This window comes from Esox lucius, chromosome 1 (assembly GCF_011004845.1).
Source record: "Esox lucius isolate fEsoLuc1 chromosome 1, fEsoLuc1.pri, whole genome shotgun sequence".
Classification (NCBI taxonomy): Eukaryota; Metazoa; Chordata; class Actinopteri; order Esociformes; family Esocidae; genus Esox; species Esox lucius.
The window spans coordinates 12,394,427-12,415,234 of record NC_047569.1 but is presented as its reverse complement, the minus strand read 5'-3'; the positions used below and the strand labels follow the sequence as shown (position 1 = coordinate 12,415,234).

Here is a 20,808-nt window from a genome sequence, read left to right as displayed (position 1 = left end):
ACAGGTCTAGTGATGACTCTTCGCCAGGAGGCTTGACCTACTTAGTGGCTGACACTGCAATGCTGACAGACAAACTGATAAGTTTGACTGCTCTGGTTGACGCTGGCAAGGCCGGTCTGATGGACGGCGTGGCTGAGCAAAAACTCACATGCTTTTAAGCTCACCGCCTTAACTCTAAAACACAGCGCAAATTACATATAGTCAAGGAAAGCCAAGTGTTCTTAGGTACAACAGTCCAGCAGGCTTGTTGTTAATTCAGCTGCCTACTAGCATGCAGAGACAGGAGAAGCTCAAATAACAGTACAGTGGTGGGTGAGTGTAGCTCCTGTACCTTCAGAACTCTTCCATGTATTCCACAGGTCTTCCACACTGATGAACTGGTCGTCCCCGTGGAAACTGTTGTGCTTAGCCTTGGGATCGTGGTAGTTCAGGTCCTCCCTCAGGAACTGGATGTAGCCAGCATTATATACATATTAGACATATAGAAAGAGGGAGAGACATTGTTAAAGAGAAAGAGCAAGACATATAATCACTTTCATCAAGGCTGATTTAGACTTATTTAGAGATAGTGAAGTGCAAGCTACCCAGGCAAGGTTAACACTAAAAGTGACCCAAACAAATTATTATGGCCATTCTGTTTGTAGCTGTCCATCAAAATACTACTTGCAATTCTCCAGCCTTTCTACCAATGCATGTTTCTGTCCTAACCAGGTCCCAATCCACTAAGCCATCTTAATGAGAACTTCCCTGTCTGAAAGTGGCACCTATTTAATTGATGCCAATGAATTTGGTTAATAAAAATAATAATGATCCTTAGATGATAGCTGTGGATAAAATATATTAAGTTTAACACACAGTGGCTGACTAGAAAGCTAGAAAGAAGTATGAATCACCTATCTAACCAAATGGCAGCCTCTGCTCCGGGAGATCTCCCAGCCTGCAAATCGAGATGGAGCAATAAAAAAATCCAGAGAGACCAATCCAGATGATATACTCCCTGTTGCCATCTAGGCTGGGTGTTTTTAGCTGGCTAAATAAATAAAATGTCTAGCTCCCAAAACGGTCACGTTGTTGCTGATTTATATTCACTGCCCTCAGTAGCTTAATTGCATTGACATTCCCAGCCTTATTAGATGAGTTTGTGTCCAAAATATTGAATAATTTAAATCAAAACAGTGCATAAAGTCTAATGGCCAGAGGCAGCAAATGTACTGGCATAATTTATAACCTGATACCCATTTCACATCCAAGCAGTATGTTCTTACTTGTTAATTAAACTAATCCTTCTATTAAACTCTAATGTTCATTGATCTCTAGTTGTTTTCTGCCATCAATGCCTCAAATAAAACATTTTTAAAACCTCAAAGAATTCCATAGCATTAACACAATGATGGTTTGTTTGCTTCAAATCTGCAAAGTAGTTAAAGGGTATTCACAGCAAAATCTTCACTTTTACTGAACTTGACATTTGACACTGATGCGGTTATCATTAGTATCACCAAAGTATGACAAACTGATATCATTGCTATGTCTGTAGAGCCTTAAATCTGAAATTCCAATCAGTGAATCCCTCAGTTTTTATTTTACTTGGAAGACCTGATGTCATGTGGTCCCCTCTTTCCCACGGCCATTAAGTTAATGATCCTTGAGGATCATTGTATTGCAGCAAGATTAAAATGGCTGTGCATACACTTTATAAAGCTGCCAGTTCCACAGGTAATAATTATATCTCCTTTTTCTGACAATTATTTTTCTTTTAAACTATCATTTAAGAAAAGGTTGGTCTTTTATTAAAAAATTCCACAGCATCATTGGAGCAAGTAAATGAAGCATTTTTATTGCACTCGATAAAAGATTCCCAAATCTGTGCAACTGTACTCTCATTTGATTGGATTTCAAACAGACAGCTAAACTTACTAGGCTGAAAACTAGGCTCCCATCCTTTACGGTGAGATTCTGCAGTCTTGTTTTACAGCCTTGATACATGATCAGTGTTCATGACAACCTGTATTAGGGTAACCAGCGCGGAACTAATGGAACAGTCCGGAAATTATTCACAAAATAATTTAACTACAATTATTCACACCAAATACTCTGAGAGGGTGCAATAAGCCCATGGCCTTTCAGGACAGAATAACAACAAACAGACATTGTCTGTTCCTGTGAATGATGCTCTATTGGCCTAAGAACATGTTATGGAAAGTACAAACTTATAACACCCTTGAATGGGGGCAAACCATCTGACCAATCACTGAAAGGTTACTAAAGCTTATCCCGGAGCTGTCCTTAAGCAAGAGAGTTAAGCCTCATTGGTGTGTTAGGAACTGTGTCAATGAGCATTCACTTAAGACAACAATACAGTAAAAACACCACCAACGGGTGGAAGGGCAGGGAGATAAAACAATACAGATACAAATCTCTCGCCTACTCTTGTTGAATTCGCTTCATAGACACAGCCCCAGCTGCAGTAATGTCATTTAATGTAGCCAGACACAATCTAATTAAGGCATCGTTGAAACCATCCTACCCCTGTTTTGCTACTACAGTCTTAAAAGCTAAACTTAACACAATATTTAGCAAATTAACCTTTGGCACGTCGCTTGCACTGCCTGAAGGACAAACACCTGATTGTCTATAAAGTAGAGGTACAACCGGAAGTGTCTTTGAGATAGAGTTTGTATGAACAAGAGGCGACATGTACTGCGATACTGTCCAATAATCACATTGAATAGCTCTCTCCCTTGACTCCCGCATGCTTAACTATAGTCACCACTATATGAAAACGCTGATTTCTTAAACTATCAACGATGTTCTCAATATCTTCCAGCCCAAGGTAAACAATAGATCTAATTTGGATTTTGGCACCAAGTCAGCCCTAATTTTCCATTAAATAACCATGCTGCTTGCACAATCACAAGCCTGCTAGAAATAGCAGCAGGCGGACAAGAAATATCCACCATCATAGATCAGACAAAGCCTGTGCTGGAATGTGAAGCTAACTGAAAGCCACTAGCTTTTGAAATCCCTGAATACATCCATCTTCCTACAACCGTCCAGTGTTCCAGCTCCGACTCTGAACTTTACACAAACGCTTCAATCTTCTGAGCCCACTGGAAGTCATGGAGAACATTAAGTGTCTCTGGTTCCCTTAAGCAACAACATACCAGCACAGCGGCAGGGCTTGGATAACATTAGGTTTTCATCCATCTCCTCAGCTCAGCCGTTGAGAGGAATTGTAGCTTGGCTGCTGAACGACACACGCCCCCACAGAGAACAGCACATAGAACATGGGCGCAGAACCAGCCACACTCGTCAGTCTCCTTTTCCACATCTCAGTGTGAGATGTATGCACTAACCGAACTCGAAAGTCTACAGAAACACTTCAAATCAGACAAGAAATTAATGCAGTTTCTTTGAGGCTACAGCCAGATAGGAGTTTGTGTTTTTAACGTGCTTTTTGGTTGCGTCATGGGGTTTTCTTAATCTCAGCTCGTCAGAAAGAACATATTTTTTCCCCCAAGAAGCGACTAGGCAGCAGAGTTGCTATGGTCAGCGAGCTCACTTTTCGGGGGGGGGGGGGGGCTCCCACAGTTTCAGATCTGAGCTAGGACTAAAACAAGAGCTGTGTGTTACATTCGCACACAGGCTGCTTGAGGGACACCTGCAGAGCCAGTGCCTCATCCTTCTCCTGGCTCTACTCAGACGCTACGGAAGGATCCTGTAGCAGAGAGCATTCTGAGGTAGCAATGAGGTAACTGAGGTTGACTGTGGATGCACTGTGAGAGAAGCCATCTGTGGGAAGGGGAGAGCGGGACACACCAGTGTTGTATTACCCTGACCTCTCTCTGGCATCTTTTGTACTGCCCAGTATTCCATGTCACACTATGCCGAGACAAGAAGCGGCTTAGGACAATGGTTATACAGTGAGCGGAGTTGAAGTCCACACCCTCCCAATAAAGTGATTTAATCTTCAATGCTGCTGGAACAGTTGGATTGGTTTATTACAGTTTGGGTAAATTTGGGTAAGTCCCTTCAGATCCCAGTGGTATAACAAGAAAAAGGAAGAGTAAAAAGTCCACCATTTTCTTTAGTTGGAAAGTATAGACTGTCATTTCTAGGCAGCCATTTACTAAAGTAACCCTCTCTGGCCATCTCGGGAAGAAATCCCAGCATGGAATGACTGATACTTTGAGGACTCACATATATTGATACCATCCAGTGCGGAAACTATGTCCTCTCCAACACCACACACAACAAAGACCTTGTATCTACCCAAGTAAAAGAGGACTTGATGGAACTCACCCCGTCCGTCTCGGACACGTCCACATTGCCATTGGCATCGTCGTCCATCTGCTTGTGGATACTGCGGATCGACTCAAAGCTGAGGATGGTGTTCTCATCATGGCAATGTGGCTCGTCGATGCGACACAGCTCTGTGGGGGAAAAGAAGAGTTGTACTCATAGCAGTATGCCTTGTATGAGTGTCAGCTTGTAAAACCTCAGCAAATGGGACAATAAACAGCTAAATTATTTTGTCTGCTGCGAAAACCATGCAGAGCCAATAAGCTTAAATCCTCTTAAACCGAGGAAATGACCAGCAGAAAACCAAGCTTCTCAGTTCTCGAAAGCTAGCTAGCTAAATTCTTTGTTAGTTCTTCAATTAAGCTATCCAGTAGTAGCAAGCAGGCATATTGAGCAAGTTACCCATGTTACCTAAATCTGCTTATCAAGTTACCATGGAGTGCAAAGAGTTGGCTTCAGTATAGTTACGTGTTTGCAAGGGAATCAAATATCGGTAAATAACAAACACAGGAACAATTGAATGCAACTTTCTGAAGAATCAACAAGAATGTCCCCATTCTGTGTGCATTCTATTTTTTATTAAGACTACAAAGACCAAAGGACTCGCTTCAGGCTAAAATCACATTACATTCATATCCATTATGTTACATTTTATGTCATTGTTTACTTAGAAACACGTAAGGCTTTGCTTTTGTAGCAATACATATTGCCCCCCCCCCCCCCCCATTTCCTTGCCTTCAGCTAGTAAACAATGAACATGTTTGAAACAAACAGCAAGTGGACACTAGAAATAATTTAAGAGTCAAGTGTTCTTGCAACATATAATGGGTGAGGTACAAACAAAGTCTGAGGCTCTCCATTATTGTCAGGTGTGTCTCTGTCCTGGCCTGGCTGCCATGCCTGTCATGTCACCACAGCTGTAAGCAGCAAGTCCAGCGTTTAGAACGTTGGGCCAGTAACAGAAAGTTTTGATTCCAATTCTCTAACTGACAAGGTGATCTGTCAATATGCCAATTTCCACAGGGTTGCTGTCAATAAAATCTGATTTCATGCCACTCAGGAAGAAAATGTGAAGTTGACAGGGTGAATAAAGTATAAATAGACCTTTTTCACTCTACAATTCTCTACAAGGCGTTTACAATCCAATGTTAGTGGGCAAGTTGGCGTGATCAATGACCAAAGTGATCTTACTTACACATCTTTGTCCATTTTGAAAGCAAAAGAAATGTTCGACTAAGATGCCACACAGTTTTCAACTAGAGAAGTTGTGTTCAGTTACCCTTTTACAAAACCTAGCAATAGGCTATTAATAGCCAGACTGTGTCCAGCTGTATGGTAACAGTGGAGGGTGGTGAGGGTAGGAGTTCTCTTTCAACAGGGTAACCTGAGCGTTGCCTACAGTCAAAGTAACATGATGACGCAGCAGCACCCAACTGCAAATTTCAAAGGGAAGTACAATGGCAGTGTGGGGGAAGTCAAAAACCAGGGGAAGATGGGCCTACATCCTCATGAATCATTATTCATGACTAGGCCTAACAATTTTTCTTAGTGGACTAGGGACAACAGCCTAGTACTAGGTCTAACTCCGAACAGGTTATTTTAGTGCAACGAAAACAAATGAAGGGCTTGAGAATGTGCAAAGAAGCCCAGATCTGCTGCTATTCATATACGTTGGCATACAGTACTCCTGCTGTGGTCATAGGAGCCTGGTTACTAACATTTGTCGGCATGCTAAGGGCACTTTAGACCTCAGAAAAGCCATATCAGGTTTCTGTGAACAGATCACTTACCAGAAGAAATTAAGTGCAACCTTTAAAGACCGGAACGTAGGTGACCCTCACCCACCCTTGCCAATTCAACAGGGCTTGACCTCAAAAACCCAAGTGTCTCTGTTGCAGCACAGTGAGAGTGGAGTGGATCATCATTCAAAAGGTTGAGACATTAACATATAGACAATCACCTCTAAACGTCGAGCTAAGCTTCTGTATTCTTTCATTTCAGTTGTTTGAAAGAGTGTGTCTGTTGAGGCCTGCAGTCTTCCCCAATCTCTTGGGGGGATTTAAAAACCTCTGCAGCAGATCACGGATAAGGTTTGGGCTTCCACTCACAGAAAAACCTTGTTTGGCCGGAGCTAGTGTGCAGACATTCTTGGCTGTGTGAAGGAGCACGACTGGGGCAGCCTCCCATCTTCAGAAATTTGAAACGTAGCCAAGTGTCATTTGAGAGCATGTCGATACTCAAAAGTTAAAGATAAGACTCAAGACAAAAGAATGTATCAAGATGACTTGGCGTGATGTTTTTTAGCACATTTTATGTCAGACAGGCATCTTCCTGTGTGGTGTAGTCCATCAAAAGCAGACTCACAGGGGTGGGTGGTGTATACACTTCCTGCCTGCTTTCCTATTCTCTGAGCAATGTCTCTACAGTATGTCAAAAGCAAGGCCAATAACCTATGCCAACTGGCCCCTGCCAAGTGCAATATGCAAGAGAAGGCATAGGAGAGCCCAGCATAGCAGACAGTCAAGAGCTTCTCTGGTGTGAGACTTGCTGCGGAGACATTGTTAACACAGACTTAGATATAAGCCAATTACGGCAGGAAGGCTACAAAACTGAATATACATAAAGCTGTTGCATCACAGCAGAAGGCAGAAGGCTAACGGGTAAATGATTAGGCCTAAACACGACTAGATCCACAAAATCCAACATTAACTCCCGCTCCCACCGGTCAATAGTTAGCACTGGTGTCGGAGACATCATATGGGTTACCTACAGTCATATCCCTGAGCATGTGAGCCAAATGTCAGCCTTACAGACAAAGAGGCAAAAAAATGTGTCTCTGTTATAGCGATGGCTGATAAGAATGCAGATGCATATTTTGAGTTTTTACAAACATGTACAGAATGTTTTTACAATACAAATCTGACAGGTTTTTATGCCAGACCATAGCCTGTGTGTTAAAAGAGCTTTGACCATCAATGCCTGCATAAAAGGATTTGTGCAGAGGAGTTTCACTATTAAATGTTTTTTCCATGATGGCAGATCATTCATGGTAGACCTTATGGGTCACGGCGGCACCAGAGCACCTTGGGGAGAGGGTGTTTAACTACTAGTTAAAGCGCCACCATGGGGCCAATGACCAAACATTCAGAAACACCAGATCTCTATGGCAAGACATATCATTCACAAAAAAAAAAAACATTTTGTCTTAGACGACAAGTGAGATACATGTATATACAGTGCGAACAGAGAGTAATCCACAGTAACCCCCCCCCCCCAAAAAAAATAAATGAAAATGAACAAAAGCTCAGGTAGGCTACAACAAGCTGCTATTCCTTCAGCTGCCTTTGTCACATTGTCAGCAGCTACATGTTAAAACATGATAACATTCTCCTTTTCAATACAAACACACACAGAGGCAGCAAACAGAATGTGCTCCTACTGCACTGCAGCAGAAGGTGGGGTGGAGCATTTCTGATCAAAAAGACTAGTTCTTCCATAACTAGGCTAAAGGCTCCAGCTGCAATATAAGGCAGCAAATCTTAAATACAATTTATAGTGATAGTTGGACACAATGAGCAACTGAACAAGTAGCTTGAGCTAAAAGACCTACTACTTTTATACAATAACAATGCATTTGTAAAAAGAAAATCCACACCCTGGCCAACATGACCCACATAAAAAAAGAAATCCATTTGAGGTCAACCTGTTACTTAATTCAACAATCTAACATGAGAAACCTGGCCCGGGGCCTAATCGACCCACGCATGGCAGTGCACTGCTAGTCTATTAGATAGGCTATGACTCGAGAGTGTCTTGGTTGAAAAGGGACTTTATAGGTAGTTGTATTTAAGTGGTTCTACATTTCCGAGCTCCAGGTAACCTAGTGCTTGTTCAGTAAACACTCCCTGATGAGAAAAGAATACAGTTTAGCATCTGTCAGCAGCTCACGCACACGCATGCACACGACTCATTTCATTTGCAAACTTACTGGGGCTGAAGAATAGATATTTACATAAGACTATATTTTGACAAGCTTTAGGTTGTAACCTTCTACTTGTCTGCCTGTAATATGCAATTTTGAAAAAAACTACAAAAATCACAATATACATTAGAAAATCTGGCACGATAATAGCAATATATATTTATTAAAAGAGATTCTGGCATTTCAATGAAAACAATGATGTAATGAGTTGGAAAATATATTTTCACAATATTGTTTTCATAAAAGCATATCCAAAAATGTACGGTGGGGAGAACAAGTATTTGATACACTGCCGAGTTTGCAGGTTTTCCTACTTACAAAGCATGTAGAAGTCTGTAATTTTTATCATAGGTACTCTTCAACTGTGAGTGATGGAATCTAAAACAAAAATCCAGAAAATCACATTGTATGATTTAAGTAAGTAATTTGTATTTTATTGCATGACATAAGTATTTGAAAAGCAGAACTTAAAATTTGGTACAGAAACCTTTGTTTGCAATTACAGAGATCATACGTTTCCTGTAGTTCTTGACCAGATTTGCACACACTGCAGCAGGGATTTTGGCCCACTCCTCCATACAGACCTTCAGGTTTCGGGGCTGTCGCTGGGAAATACGGACTTTCAGCTCCCTCCAAAGATTTTCTATTGGGTTAAGGTCTGGAGACTGGCTAGGCCACTCCAGGACCTTGAAATGCTTCTTATGTAGCCACTCCTTAGTTGCCCGGGCTGTGTGTTTCGGGTCGTTGTCATGCTGGAAGACCCAGCCACGACCAATCTTCAATGCTCTTACTGAGGGAAGGAGATTGTTGGCAAAGATCTTGCGATACATGGCCCCATCCATCCTCCCCTCAATACAGTGCAGTAGTCCCCGTTGCAGAAAAGCATTCCCAAAGAATGATGTTTCCGCCTCCATGCTTCACGGTTGGGATGGTGTTCTTGGGGTTGTACTCATCCTTCTTCTTCCTCCAAACACGGCGAGTGGAGTTTAGACCAAAAAGCTCTATTTTTGTCTCATCAGACCAGATGACCTTCTCCCATTCTTCCTCTGGATCATCCAGATGGTCAATGGCAAACTTCAGACGGGCCTGGACATGCGCTGGCTTGAGCAGGGGGACCTTGCGTGTGCTGCAGGATTTTAATCCATGACGGCATAGTGTGTTGTACAAATAATTGTGATTAACAATTTTGTTTTGTAAATTGTATGCCTCTATTAGTGTAAGACTAATAATATTGTACGCCTACAAATATGTGATTGATCCAGAGATGGTTCTTCAGATTTGTGGTGTTTGCGCTAGAGAGCCACTTTTCTGGTGCTAATCTGGTAATTCACCTCGTCGAAATTATTGGGCACACCTCTTTCATTTAGCTTAAAACCTAAATGTTCCCAGGGCGGTGCAGTTGTGTTTTTCTTTGGAACTACCACTAAATCAATGTTGTTAACGATTGCTCTTCACAAAAAGCAACCGCAAAGCAATGACAATTACATTTTCCTGCGCATTGTGATAGCTCACCTCTCCCTCTGCTGCAAATAATATACCCTAGTTATTTGAAATAGCCTTCCTCACGTAGTAAAACTTGTTTCAATGCTCAGTTAATGCAGTATAATAAATGTACAAGGATGATTAATTTCATTTTCAAAAATGAATATGCAATGCGACAACATATAGTTCTAGCCAATGCATTTTAATGTGCATTATCTATTTAAAAATATGGATGGAAGTGACAAAAGTGGTTTAGGATGGAAATGACAAAAGTAGACAATATTAGTAAAAACATCTTACACACACTTGAGTGTTTGTTTTCTTTTGTCGATCAGAGTTGATACGACAAATACGCAACTGAAACATGTTGATCTATTAAATAATAAAAGTTGCGAAATTACATAACAGGGCATTGGTGCAAAATAATTCTAAACTAGGTTTAAACATACTGAAACTAAGAAGCAAGTACGTTGCAGTAAAAGATCTGCGCCTATAAACTTCCATAGAGCTGTCTCTGCTGCACGCATGCACTGGACATCCAAACTGATAGCAACTGACATCATTTGTACGGTATTTGTTGAGACGTTTCCAACATTGGTGTAAAAATCCCTTATTCAGCTTAAAATAATCAAAATATCACACAAAAAGATTGTGGTCATAAATATAATTGCAATCTTGCTCAAATAATCACCATCAGGCAATTCCGTAATAATTGCGACATCCGTCGTTGTAAGGATACAAAAAAGCATAAGCCACATTAGGAAAATAAATGTTGATCTGGGAAAAGAACTTAGAAATGAGTCTGATTAGCAATGTTTCTGTAACACGAAAGACTTATATAAAATTAAAATCCCCTCTGGACTCATGATCAACATATCAATGTTTGGGAGTTAACTTTTTGGAAGACGTTTTGGACAAAGCCTGTTTACCTAACACAAGACAATACTCTAGAAAACACTTTTTGGTTATGCAAATGTAACTAACCAATCATATTAAGTTTGGAAAGCAATCAGTAAAACAAGAAATGCATGAACCACTTAAAATACAGCCAAATTATGGCATTTTCAGGTGGGCGTGGCATGAGCCTTGCTGTGGACAGACTGCAGATACTCTGCACCACTAAATTTCACTGCCAGTGTAATAACCGTTTCCTGTCCTGGCTCCAGGATTCACAACAAGTCTTACTGTAGCATGCAATAGCTTGTGTAATACTCTTCCGGCTGCAAGCCTCTCATACAAAAATGCTAGGTGATAACAGTTGTTCATGAATTACAGACAGTGAGCACAGACACTTGCCTATACATTATGTACCTAGCTGGATCACTAAACATCATACTAAAAATAGGTCCAGCAAACAATTCAATCCTCTTTAATGTTTTACCACAAAGTTTTTATTAGAGATTGCTAATTGTGACAGATGACATGCTGTATGACTCCATGAATTGGCCTTGGTCCAATTCAGCAAAAGCCTTTTATGCATAATGTCAAATCAAAACACCTATTAAATAGATGCAATGTTACTAGAAGTGGTTAAGAATTACTTACACATGTGAGGACAGAAAATGGCCTTTGGACAGGAAGCATGGCTACACATGATAGGCCTAAATGACAAGTTCAACATCTACATTGTTCACGTCATCCCTGTTTAAACCTTGATCATATTAGTATTGGCTGGCACTTAACTCTTGCAGTCTGTATGAACATAAGATGGTACCTGACAAAGACAGCCAAAAGGGAACAGGAAAGGAGGGATTCTGATAAGACTGGCCATTCTCATCAAAGATAGAATTCTAACAATTGCTCAAAATAAATTATTCTTGAATCACTGAGATCAGAATCTGTACTTCGGCATTACAGAGATTAATTTGTCGGGCAAGTTGAGGGCACAATGCAAAAAATGCAGTGGTCAGAATCACCAGTAAACAGTCCACGTAACATAAAAACATTTAAAAAACAAAATGGCTAAGTAATTTATCTGTGATAGGTTCAGAGTTGTTCTACTCACTGACTAAATGGCGTATGCATGCAATCTCTTCAGTTCAGAAAGGCTGTGTGGCTACCCACACTGAAATCTAATGGTTCAAAAATGGTGTAGGGCCAGAAAGTGGCATTAACTGTGAATAAGCCTTAAGAACCAGGCTTTGTAGAATACGGGTTGGTGTCTGGACTACAGTTCAAGTGACACACAGTTATGTTCTTAATAGTTGAAATAGCATAGAGTTTTTGCATTGACATGCCTTTATAGACCTTGAAGACATGAGATGGTTGTAATGTTTATTTGGGAGATGTTTTGAAGCATTTATTTTGTTTGTCCAGGCACTGTAGAATATGGTTAGTGCACGCAACTAGACAAGCCAACTGTAATAAGAACTGAGGATGATGACACCCAGAAATGAGTTTTGTAACTCATTTCTCCACAGACATGCTAAAAACTGGTTTCATGCCAATCCCCCATTAAACCACTTACAAAAAAGGATCTATTTCAGCCTAATACTAACAATAAATGAACTGGCTAGGGCTAGCCTACCAGATGAAATTAGACTCCTAAAAGCACTGGCTGCATAATAAATCTAACTACAACAAGTAGTTAGCGTGATATTTTGTTTAAACTATTCAGTTTTGTTGTTTCAAACCAATCGCAACAATCTTACTGATGGTCGGTGAAAGACTAGGTTGAATTGTCAATAGACTTCCAGACTTGACTGCCATGATCACGAGCAAAGAGCTTAATGAAGAATGCATACCTAAACTATTCTCAGCGTGGCTGCATTTAGAGCCGGCACAATTTCTAAATACAGCAATAGTACACAAAGCTTCAGTGCACTGAAAATGCTACAAAAGTCTACAATGTGACCAATTTTCATCTCCTTGTGTATCTGGAATGCGGGCTAGATGACCGTAGGTGTTTTGGAAGATCTGGGTCTTTCTGAATAAGAACTTACCCGACAGACCATTATCAATATGATGGGGGTCTGAGCTGGTTTGGACCATCCAATTTTCCCTCAGCAGGCATATGCATACAACCCACAAGGACAATGATTTGCTGAAATCCATAACGGAAGCTTGCTGGAAAGAGTGTGGAGAGGGATTGTTTGAGTTAATACTTACAAATAACTCTGTCTGGTGATTGAACTAGTAAACTTCAGGTTTGAAATTCCAAACCAATGGTTTAAATCATAACTTAATTGTATGCTTATCTAAACAGTCTACAATGTGTTATATAAAATCATCTCAAATTCAGAGATTTACAAGCTAACTACTGTCAGACAAATAAAACTGTCAGCCTGAATCTGGTTCTAGTTTAGAGGAGTCGCTCAGTAATAGGAGGTCCCATAGGCTGGCCGCAACCATTACAGGCAGACAATTTAGGTTTTCACAAAGTAAAAGTGGTTTGTGCATGCTAACTGTTTCATAACAATTAACATCATAATTAGACTTGCAAAAAAACTTGGCATGTTTCGCGAGATCAATCAATTATTTGCATCCCATTAGCTGGAAATCAATAACACAATATCATAGCAGTGAAACCTAGCTAAATAATAGTCATCGGACACGACCTTGCACTTGCTGTTAGAACATTAGCCTTTTGGTCAGCAATGTGCTATCCATCTGATTAGGCCTGTGTGGAAATGGATTGCAAAACGTACATCAATTAGGATGCAGCAAGATGTTAAGAATCCATACTGTTTTGGAATTCTACTGCCATTGTGGTCTTCTACTGCCTTTGTCGTCTTGTTAAGCTAGGTGGTTACAAAACAGCAAGCATTTTGGAATACATGTTGTGTTGAACATCAAGGGGCTTGTTAACCTTTATTGTGCCTTTCGGAATGACTGTACTGGCTTAGCAGCTTAGAATCAGAGGACGTCAAAAAAACAGAAGAATTTAAAAACTACACAGAATACAAACTTCTCAGTGCAGCATATTGGTATAATATGTTTACTTCAATGTGGACTATTCATGAAAGTAGGTATGTTTTGCAAGCCATATCTCACACCCCGTCTGTGCTAATCAGAAAGATAGTCTAAACCCAATACAAAAGTACTGTACTTAAAGCAAGTGCAAGGTCAGATCTGCTGGCCAGTAAAAGTCTGTCAACCAATAATCATTGAGGGAAAAAATGACAGCTGAAAAGCGTGAAAAATAGGATAAGCCAGTCACTTTTTCAACTCAGAGGTTCTCAAACCTCTTTATGTTGTACCCCTGAATCTTTCTTACCTGAACCAACTAGTCTAGGGCTTGATGATCAGCTTGACAAGTTGATTCAGGTAGGTAGTTTTGAAAAACATAATACATGGAAAGGCTGGGGATCTAAACGGCTGGTTAAACAGCTATCATTATCAAAACAAACATGACAGCTGCTGAGAGTTCGAAAGACCGGCTAGAATGGCCTTGATAATCTGGTCAGTCGTTCCATGATTTTCTATCCACCTAACAAAATTTAGCTATATAGAAAGTACAACGTTAAATACAGTTCACATTAGTTACCTTTCAACACGTTTGCATTGGGTGTTCTTCTTTATTACAACTCTTGTGGTAACCGTATATTCAAAGCCGTGTCATCAATCGTAGGTCCAAACTCCAAAGAGAAACACTTCTGTACTCCATGAATGAAACGTTTAGCTGGCTCGCTAGCTAACGAGTTGGATTTAAAACTTGCACAACTACTGTCATATGATTTTCCGCTGTTTAGCCAGCCAATATTACTTACATTGCTATGAAGGAAGAAAGGCGCAGACAATTCAAGGTCCGAAGCGATGTGGTCAGGTAGAACTGCGTTTATACAAGCAGCGCAATACAGATTTTTTCTTCTGATGCGTGTAAATGCTCTGGGGGAAAAAAATCAGAAAAGGTCTGCCTGTGTAAACGCAGGCTTTAAAAAACGCAGCCTTAATACTGGCACACACAGGGATAAAGATAGCTACAGTAGCTAGCTAGCTAACGTTATGGTCCAGGCCGCTTCTTCAGATGGCTCAACGCGGCATTAGCCCAGCAGGCTTCCTTCAGACCAGCAATAGTAGCTAGCTAGCAAGCAAGCTGTCTACACCGATAATCGCGGCACATTAACTAGCTACAATGACAGAACCCGAGTTACTTAACAAACACGTCCTGTAACGTTAACACACTAGATAAAATACGCTCGGGCAAAAACGTTACGTTGCAGACGATTTTCTAGGAAAAGGTTAAACTCCTGGCTTTGCAGTTCTTTGCAGAGTTTCTACAGTATCTCAAACCTGTCTGTACTGTCTTTTTACTGCGCTGTGAATTGTGAAGCAGACAAGAACAATTTAATACTTCCCGGTCACGGAATTTTTTATACTTCAGAATAAGAGTCGGGTCAGTTTGCGGGGATCAACTTGACCTGTCTGTAATATTGGTGTAAAGGTCGGGTGTCCGCATATTTTTGGCAATATGGTGTATGTGCACTGTTAGACACAACATATATTTGATTCTGCTGGAATAAACATGAAAAATACTGCCTTCAGCCATTTTATTGAATGTTACTTAGTTAAGATATTGTCTTGGATGTGTGCTCTTAGTGTGAATGACATAATGTGATCTACAGGTACATTTTGCCTGTACTGTACTTGAATATCACAACCTCTACTCCCAAGCTCCACCACAACCCTCTGGCATGACTACACTGGTTGACACAACATCCTTTAGGTTCTGCTAATAAATATGAACATTCAAGATATGGGCTACACATGATAAAAAATGTTGGTTAAATTATCCAGTTTTTTAGACAACTGCTATGTATCATCATTTCAACTCAGCTCCATGGTAGATCTTTTCTCCCTGGCTGTCTGATCTCACCATCTGGTCCTGCTAAAATGGAGCACAGAATATAACATAAACAGCTTGATCTAGACTGATTCCTGCAGAACCTAATAGCAATGTTTGATCTATAAAATCCACATTAGGTTGAAATGTCAATTGCAACTATCTATTAGGGAGCTACATGTAACATTAGCTAACTTTTCAAGAGATGGACTACTAGCTATATCTTGCAGTGTCTCATAGATAGCTAGCTGTGGCACTCAATTTGTCTTTGCATGGAAAAAAATGCCTGTATGTCTAATTTAAGTCTCTTCTTGGCTGGTGTCCCCTCAGTGCTTGCTGTGAGTGGAATGAACAAAGAGTTAATGTGTTAGATGTTTGCTAACTAACAAAATGATAGCTAGCAAGCTGTAATATTAATTTTGCAACTGTAGTTATTATATAACAGTTGTTGCAAACTACACTTAACATGGTTGCCGTTTAAAAGAAGTCTCTGATAGATTAGGTAATTATCTACCTCATTCATAAATTATGGGAGGTAGTTAGCTTGAGGTAAAGTCAGCTAGATTACCAAACTTTAATGACCCAGGTATCACTTTTGCTAGTATCAACGACAGCCTCCACTCTACTTCAGTAACTATCTCCACGCACATGACCTTTCCAGCAACTACCTCAAAGCAAAGGACCTGCGCATGTTCCAAAAGCTTAAAAAAAAAGTCTTAATTACGAATTACGATCCTGCCTTCGCACTGCCTAAAGCAATGTTGAGCTTCTCTTATGATACTGTTTTTAATAAAAAGTGTGTTTGTGGGGAGGGGACATATGAATCAAAAGGTGCTTCAACAAAGTATTAGTTTAAGGGAGAGCACACTATCTTTGTCTCATTCTTTTACATCACAAAAACCTGGCATTTTAACAGGTGTGTGTAGACTTTTTATATCCACTGTATGCCTGTAGAGGTCTGTAATTTTTATCATAGGTACTCTTCAACTGTGAGTGACGGAATCTAAAACAAAAATCCAGAAAATCACATTGTATGATTTAAGTAATTAATTTTTATTTTATTGCATGACATAAGTATTTGAAAAGCAGAACTTAATATTTGGTACATAAACCTTTGTTTGCAGTTACAGAGATCATACGTTTCCTGTAGATCAGCTATTTGTGTAATATGAATAGAGTGCCTGGACACAGCACAAAAGTGTCTGAAGAAGCCTGTTCTCATGTACTTATATCAATAAGAAACTTTTATTTTTAAAAGGAAAACCAGAGCCATATAGAATAGCATTATGGAGACTGCATTCCCCTGCTGTCACATGTATCAACCTATGGTTGTGTACCAAAGTAAACGACTGTCAATAGAGTATCCCCAGTCTTTGGTCATGTGATCATACATCATCTTGATGAACCCGGTCCCACCCATTGGACAATCACTTCAAGGCTTCTATCCTACTCTATGGTCACATTCTTATTGTTGCTTGATGTTGCTGAGTAGACATCACCCAGATGTTGATTTAAGCGTTGCAACTCACAAGGGCTGTCCCCTCATGACTACCGGAAGGTTGTTATTACATATCAAAAGAAAGAATTATTCGGTCTGCCAAGTCCATTCTTCAATTTGATCAATATAACACGGCAGTTTGAGCGCCATTATTGTTGCACCTGTGGTGTCGTTTATACTGTCTATATTTACGCCGGATTACAAAAAGAAAACAGTAGAGCACATAATTTCAGCACAATTTAGCTCCAGTATGCCACCTTGAGGATACGCGACGCAAGCGAGGCTAAAACCGAAAAAGGAGGGGAGACGTGATTTTGAGTGGGGTGTGGTGCGGGTGGATTCTTCTGATGGAGTTACCCATTCAGAACAGATACCCGCTTCTGATACTACTATCATTTGTGATCATATGCCAATTATAAAAATGAAATACTCCGTTTTAAAACGACGTGGTTTGTACTGTAATACCGTTATGTTAAAAAGGCAATTCGTTTTGTAACAACTTGATAAGAACTGCATGTCAAAAATCGAATGTGCTGTCAGCGACGTCTATTTAAATCAATAGCTCAAGCATGTCGAGTAGACAAACTTCCTCACACGCTATTAGTTCTCGAGCGTGCTTCCTCTTCAGAGAACACACTCACCTCTTCCACTATCTACGCTGTTTGACTTCTTGACGCTGTTGGACATTAAAGTCGCATGTTTATATAATCCCTTTGAAGATACTATGTTTGGTGAGTTTAATTTGTTGACAATTAGTTTTTCTTCTGAATTTAATAATGTACTACTGTATTAAGCTTGCTAAGAAGAACAATGTAATAACCTTACGGAAGTTAGGTGAGGTAACAACCGTTATAATGTCGGTAGGCTCTTTTGTAGACTTATCAAAACTCAGTTGGAAAGCAGTTAAAATACAAAAATGCAATAGGCCTATTTCAACCGTACAGTTATTTTGTTTCATTTTACTCAGTTGAAGAAAATAACTTGCTATTGTCGTCATTTTTTCTCTTTAAGTAGGATGATAAAAAAACGTTAGGCCTTCTGTAATATGCTCGTGTCATGCGAATGTCTGCTACGTCGTTGGATGTAGCCAGAACGAATTATAGGAGCATGTTGGGTTAAGTGCCTTGCTCAAGAGCACATCAACTTATTTTCCAGTTTAGGGATTCAAAAACGCAACCTTTTGGTTACTGGTCCAATACTAACCTGAAGGCTATCTGCTATCCCTAGTCCTTATTTATTGCTAGCCCTGAAAATGAAAGAAGAGTACATGATCAGTATGACATGTCTTGGTTTGTGTCATAAATTCCCATGTCTAATCAGTGGATGATTCAAAAATGTGTGTTACGGCATGTTAAGCATAAAAAGTTTATAGAATTTGATTAACTATCTCCTATCCGCGGAGCAGTACATTTCACTGCATCCAGTGTCTATCCCTGGAGACTGGATGAGCTGTAGTGTGTTCACATTTTCTTCAACATTCTCACAATGAATTAGAATGACTGCATTTATTTCATACTATATGTACCTAAATATTGTACTATGTGTATTTGCCCTGGATTTATGCTGTACACCACAGGCCTTCTGTTCTGTGCCTACAGTATTAATGAATTAGACCCACAGATAGTGTGGGAATGAAAACCAACAGATAGACATAGACTGATACAAAAAGATTGTGATAATGGGGGTGTGAGTGAAGCATTCATATCTGATACAGTGTGACAGAATTTAAACCACAAACCTCACTTTTCATTTTTGGTGTGATACCGTTTGACCCTCTCTTTTTGCTCAAAGTGCATCATGTGAATGTCTCACTCTTGCTCGCATCTAGGTTTCTGAGGGGGTGAAGCGGTCAGATCAGAATGCAGAGCATCAAGTGTGTTGTGGTAGGAGACGGCGCAGTGGGAAAGACCTGCCTCCTCATCTCCTACACCACCAACGCCTTCCCTAAGGAGTACATCCCCACTGTGTTTGATAACTATAGTGCCCAGGTGACTGTGGACAACAGGACTATAAGCCTCAACCTGTGGGACACGGCAGGCCAGGAGGAGTACGACCGCCTGCGCACCCTCTCCTATCCACAGACCAACGTGTTCGTCATCTGCTTCTCCATCGCCAGCCCACCGTCCTTCGAGAATGTCAAGCACAAGTGGCACCCTGAGGTAACCCACCATTGCCCAAATACGCCCATCCTGCTGGTGGGCACCAAGAAAGACCTGCGTAACGACCCGGAGGTGCTGAAGAAGCTGAAGGATCAGAACCAGACAACCATCACCCAACAGCAGGGCGCCGCCCTGGCCAGGCAGATCCATGCCATAAAGTATCTGGAATGCTCAGCGCTGAACCAAGACGGAATCAAAGAGGTGTTTGCTGAGGGCGTGCGAGCCTATCTCAACCCGCAACCGGTTACCACCAAGAAACCCTGTGTTATATTGTAGTAGATGTGCAATCACTGCAGCAAATCCAATAGAACGATATTAATTAATTTAATGTATAAACCATTGGAGTTGATGTAATTGTGAAATGTGTATTTGTTGTACTGCCCATAAGAAACACTGCAAGATCAGGACTACCCTGAGAAGGGGTTCGTTGGAGTGCATGGGAGGCAGAGGCATTGGTTCAACAGGCATGCCTCAAAACTCATCTGCGACTTCAATAAGTAGGCGAAAGGTCCATGGTAAAATGATGTGCTTAAATAACTTTGAGAATCTTTGCTTTATATGCATTATTTTGCCCTCTTCCTTTAAAGAATTTGACATGCAATACCTGAGACGTGATGGGGAGATTATTTTATTTGACCGTGTTTTCCTATGCTAATTTTGGCAGGTATGGCATTTAGATATGTATTTTAAACAATATGTGTAAAAAGATTTTTCCATTATTTTTTTATTATAATTATTTTTCCAATGTACAGTATGGTGGGTTTGCAAAGCTGTGATAGAAGTATATTTAGACCATCAGTTTTATAGCGGGGTACCTTGCATGACTAACAAGCCACCATGTTGGTTCACTTTGCTTAAATGTGTTAAATGCTGGACACAAAAGAGGAAATGCAGATAGGGGTTTCTGATAACGCATGCATATGCTGATTTTCCTATCGAGGTTATTAGTCAGTGTGTGAGAATGCGTAAAAGAGAGAGAGAGATCAAAAAAGGGAACCTGGCACTAACTTCCCTCTGAAAGTCCATAGCTTGCTAACTATTTTGCTTAATTTGGGGTTCTGGGAGTTTTTCAATGTTGTGTAACTGTGTTAAGTCTCACAAGCCTCCACAGTGCATGCTTTCAAATAGAGTGGTTGAAGAGTAAAATCTGTTATTTCTTTGCTTGCAGCTATCACTGACAAACCAAGGACCATAAAACGTACGCTAACTATAATATTTGGCAACAGTTCTATTTAGGGGATTGTGGCTGCTGTTCTTTGACTGTGAGGCAGTGGGGTATGTCAAATATGTTGACATATTGGATGCTGTTACTGCTAACAACATATATTTGACAAAATTCTGATTTCCAGTTCATAATCCATGTATTATATTTTTTTATTCTGCTCACCCTCGCCCCCTAGCCTAAAAATAAATATGATTATAACCCATTTAAGTCTGTGTGTGTATTTGTGTGCATTCCATTTTTTTTATTCTGCCCACCCCTGCCCCCTACCCTAAAAATAAATAGGTAATGCACACAAATACACACACAGACATAAATGGGTTATAATCCTAGCATAGATGTAATGGATAGGTACCAACGCTCTTTAGCCTGCTAATGTAA

The 20,808-nt window shown here is 40.3% G+C and overlaps 2 protein-coding genes across 5 annotated transcripts in view; one reads left to right on the top strand and one right to left on the bottom strand.

Moving 5' to 3' along the window:
* Positions 1 to 15,038, bottom strand: part of stim1a (stromal interaction molecule 1a) — a 34,743-nt gene extending 19,705 nt beyond the window's left edge. For 2 of the 4 annotated variants that reach the window (XM_029122312.2, XM_010892864.4), the window contains exons 1-4: positions 14,253 to 15,038; positions 12,709 to 12,832; positions 4,303 to 4,433; positions 332 to 446 (exon numbers count right to left, since the gene is read on the bottom strand). In XM_029122312.2, coding sequence (XP_028978145.2) covers positions 332 to 446; positions 4,303 to 4,433; positions 12,709 to 12,820 — 358 coding nt within the window. In that variant the 5' untranslated portion in view covers positions 12,821 to 12,832; positions 14,253 to 15,038. The remainder of the gene's footprint in view (positions 1 to 331; positions 447 to 4,302; positions 4,434 to 12,708; positions 12,833 to 14,252) is intronic. The other 2 variants (XM_034291605.1, XM_034291608.1) reach the window with 2 other exon arrangements.
* Positions 15,039 to 17,410: 2,372 nt separating this feature from the next.
* On the top strand, positions 17,411 to 20,632 carry LOC105023557 (rho-related GTP-binding protein RhoG). Its single transcript, XM_010892860.3, has 2 exons — positions 17,411 to 17,777; positions 18,875 to 20,632. Exon 2 carries the CDS (start codon positions 18,906 to 18,908, stop codon positions 19,479 to 19,481), a length of 576 nt encoding a protein of 191 aa, XP_010891162.1. The 5' UTR covers positions 17,411 to 17,777; positions 18,875 to 18,905; the 3' UTR covers positions 19,482 to 20,632.
* Positions 20,633 to 20,808: the final 176 nt, after the last annotated feature.

Coding starts and splice junctions, on each gene's coding strand:
- LOC105023557 (XM_010892860.3), top strand. CDS start 18,906: ATGCAGAGCATCAAGTGTGTTGTGGTAGGAGACGGCGCAGTGGGAAAG.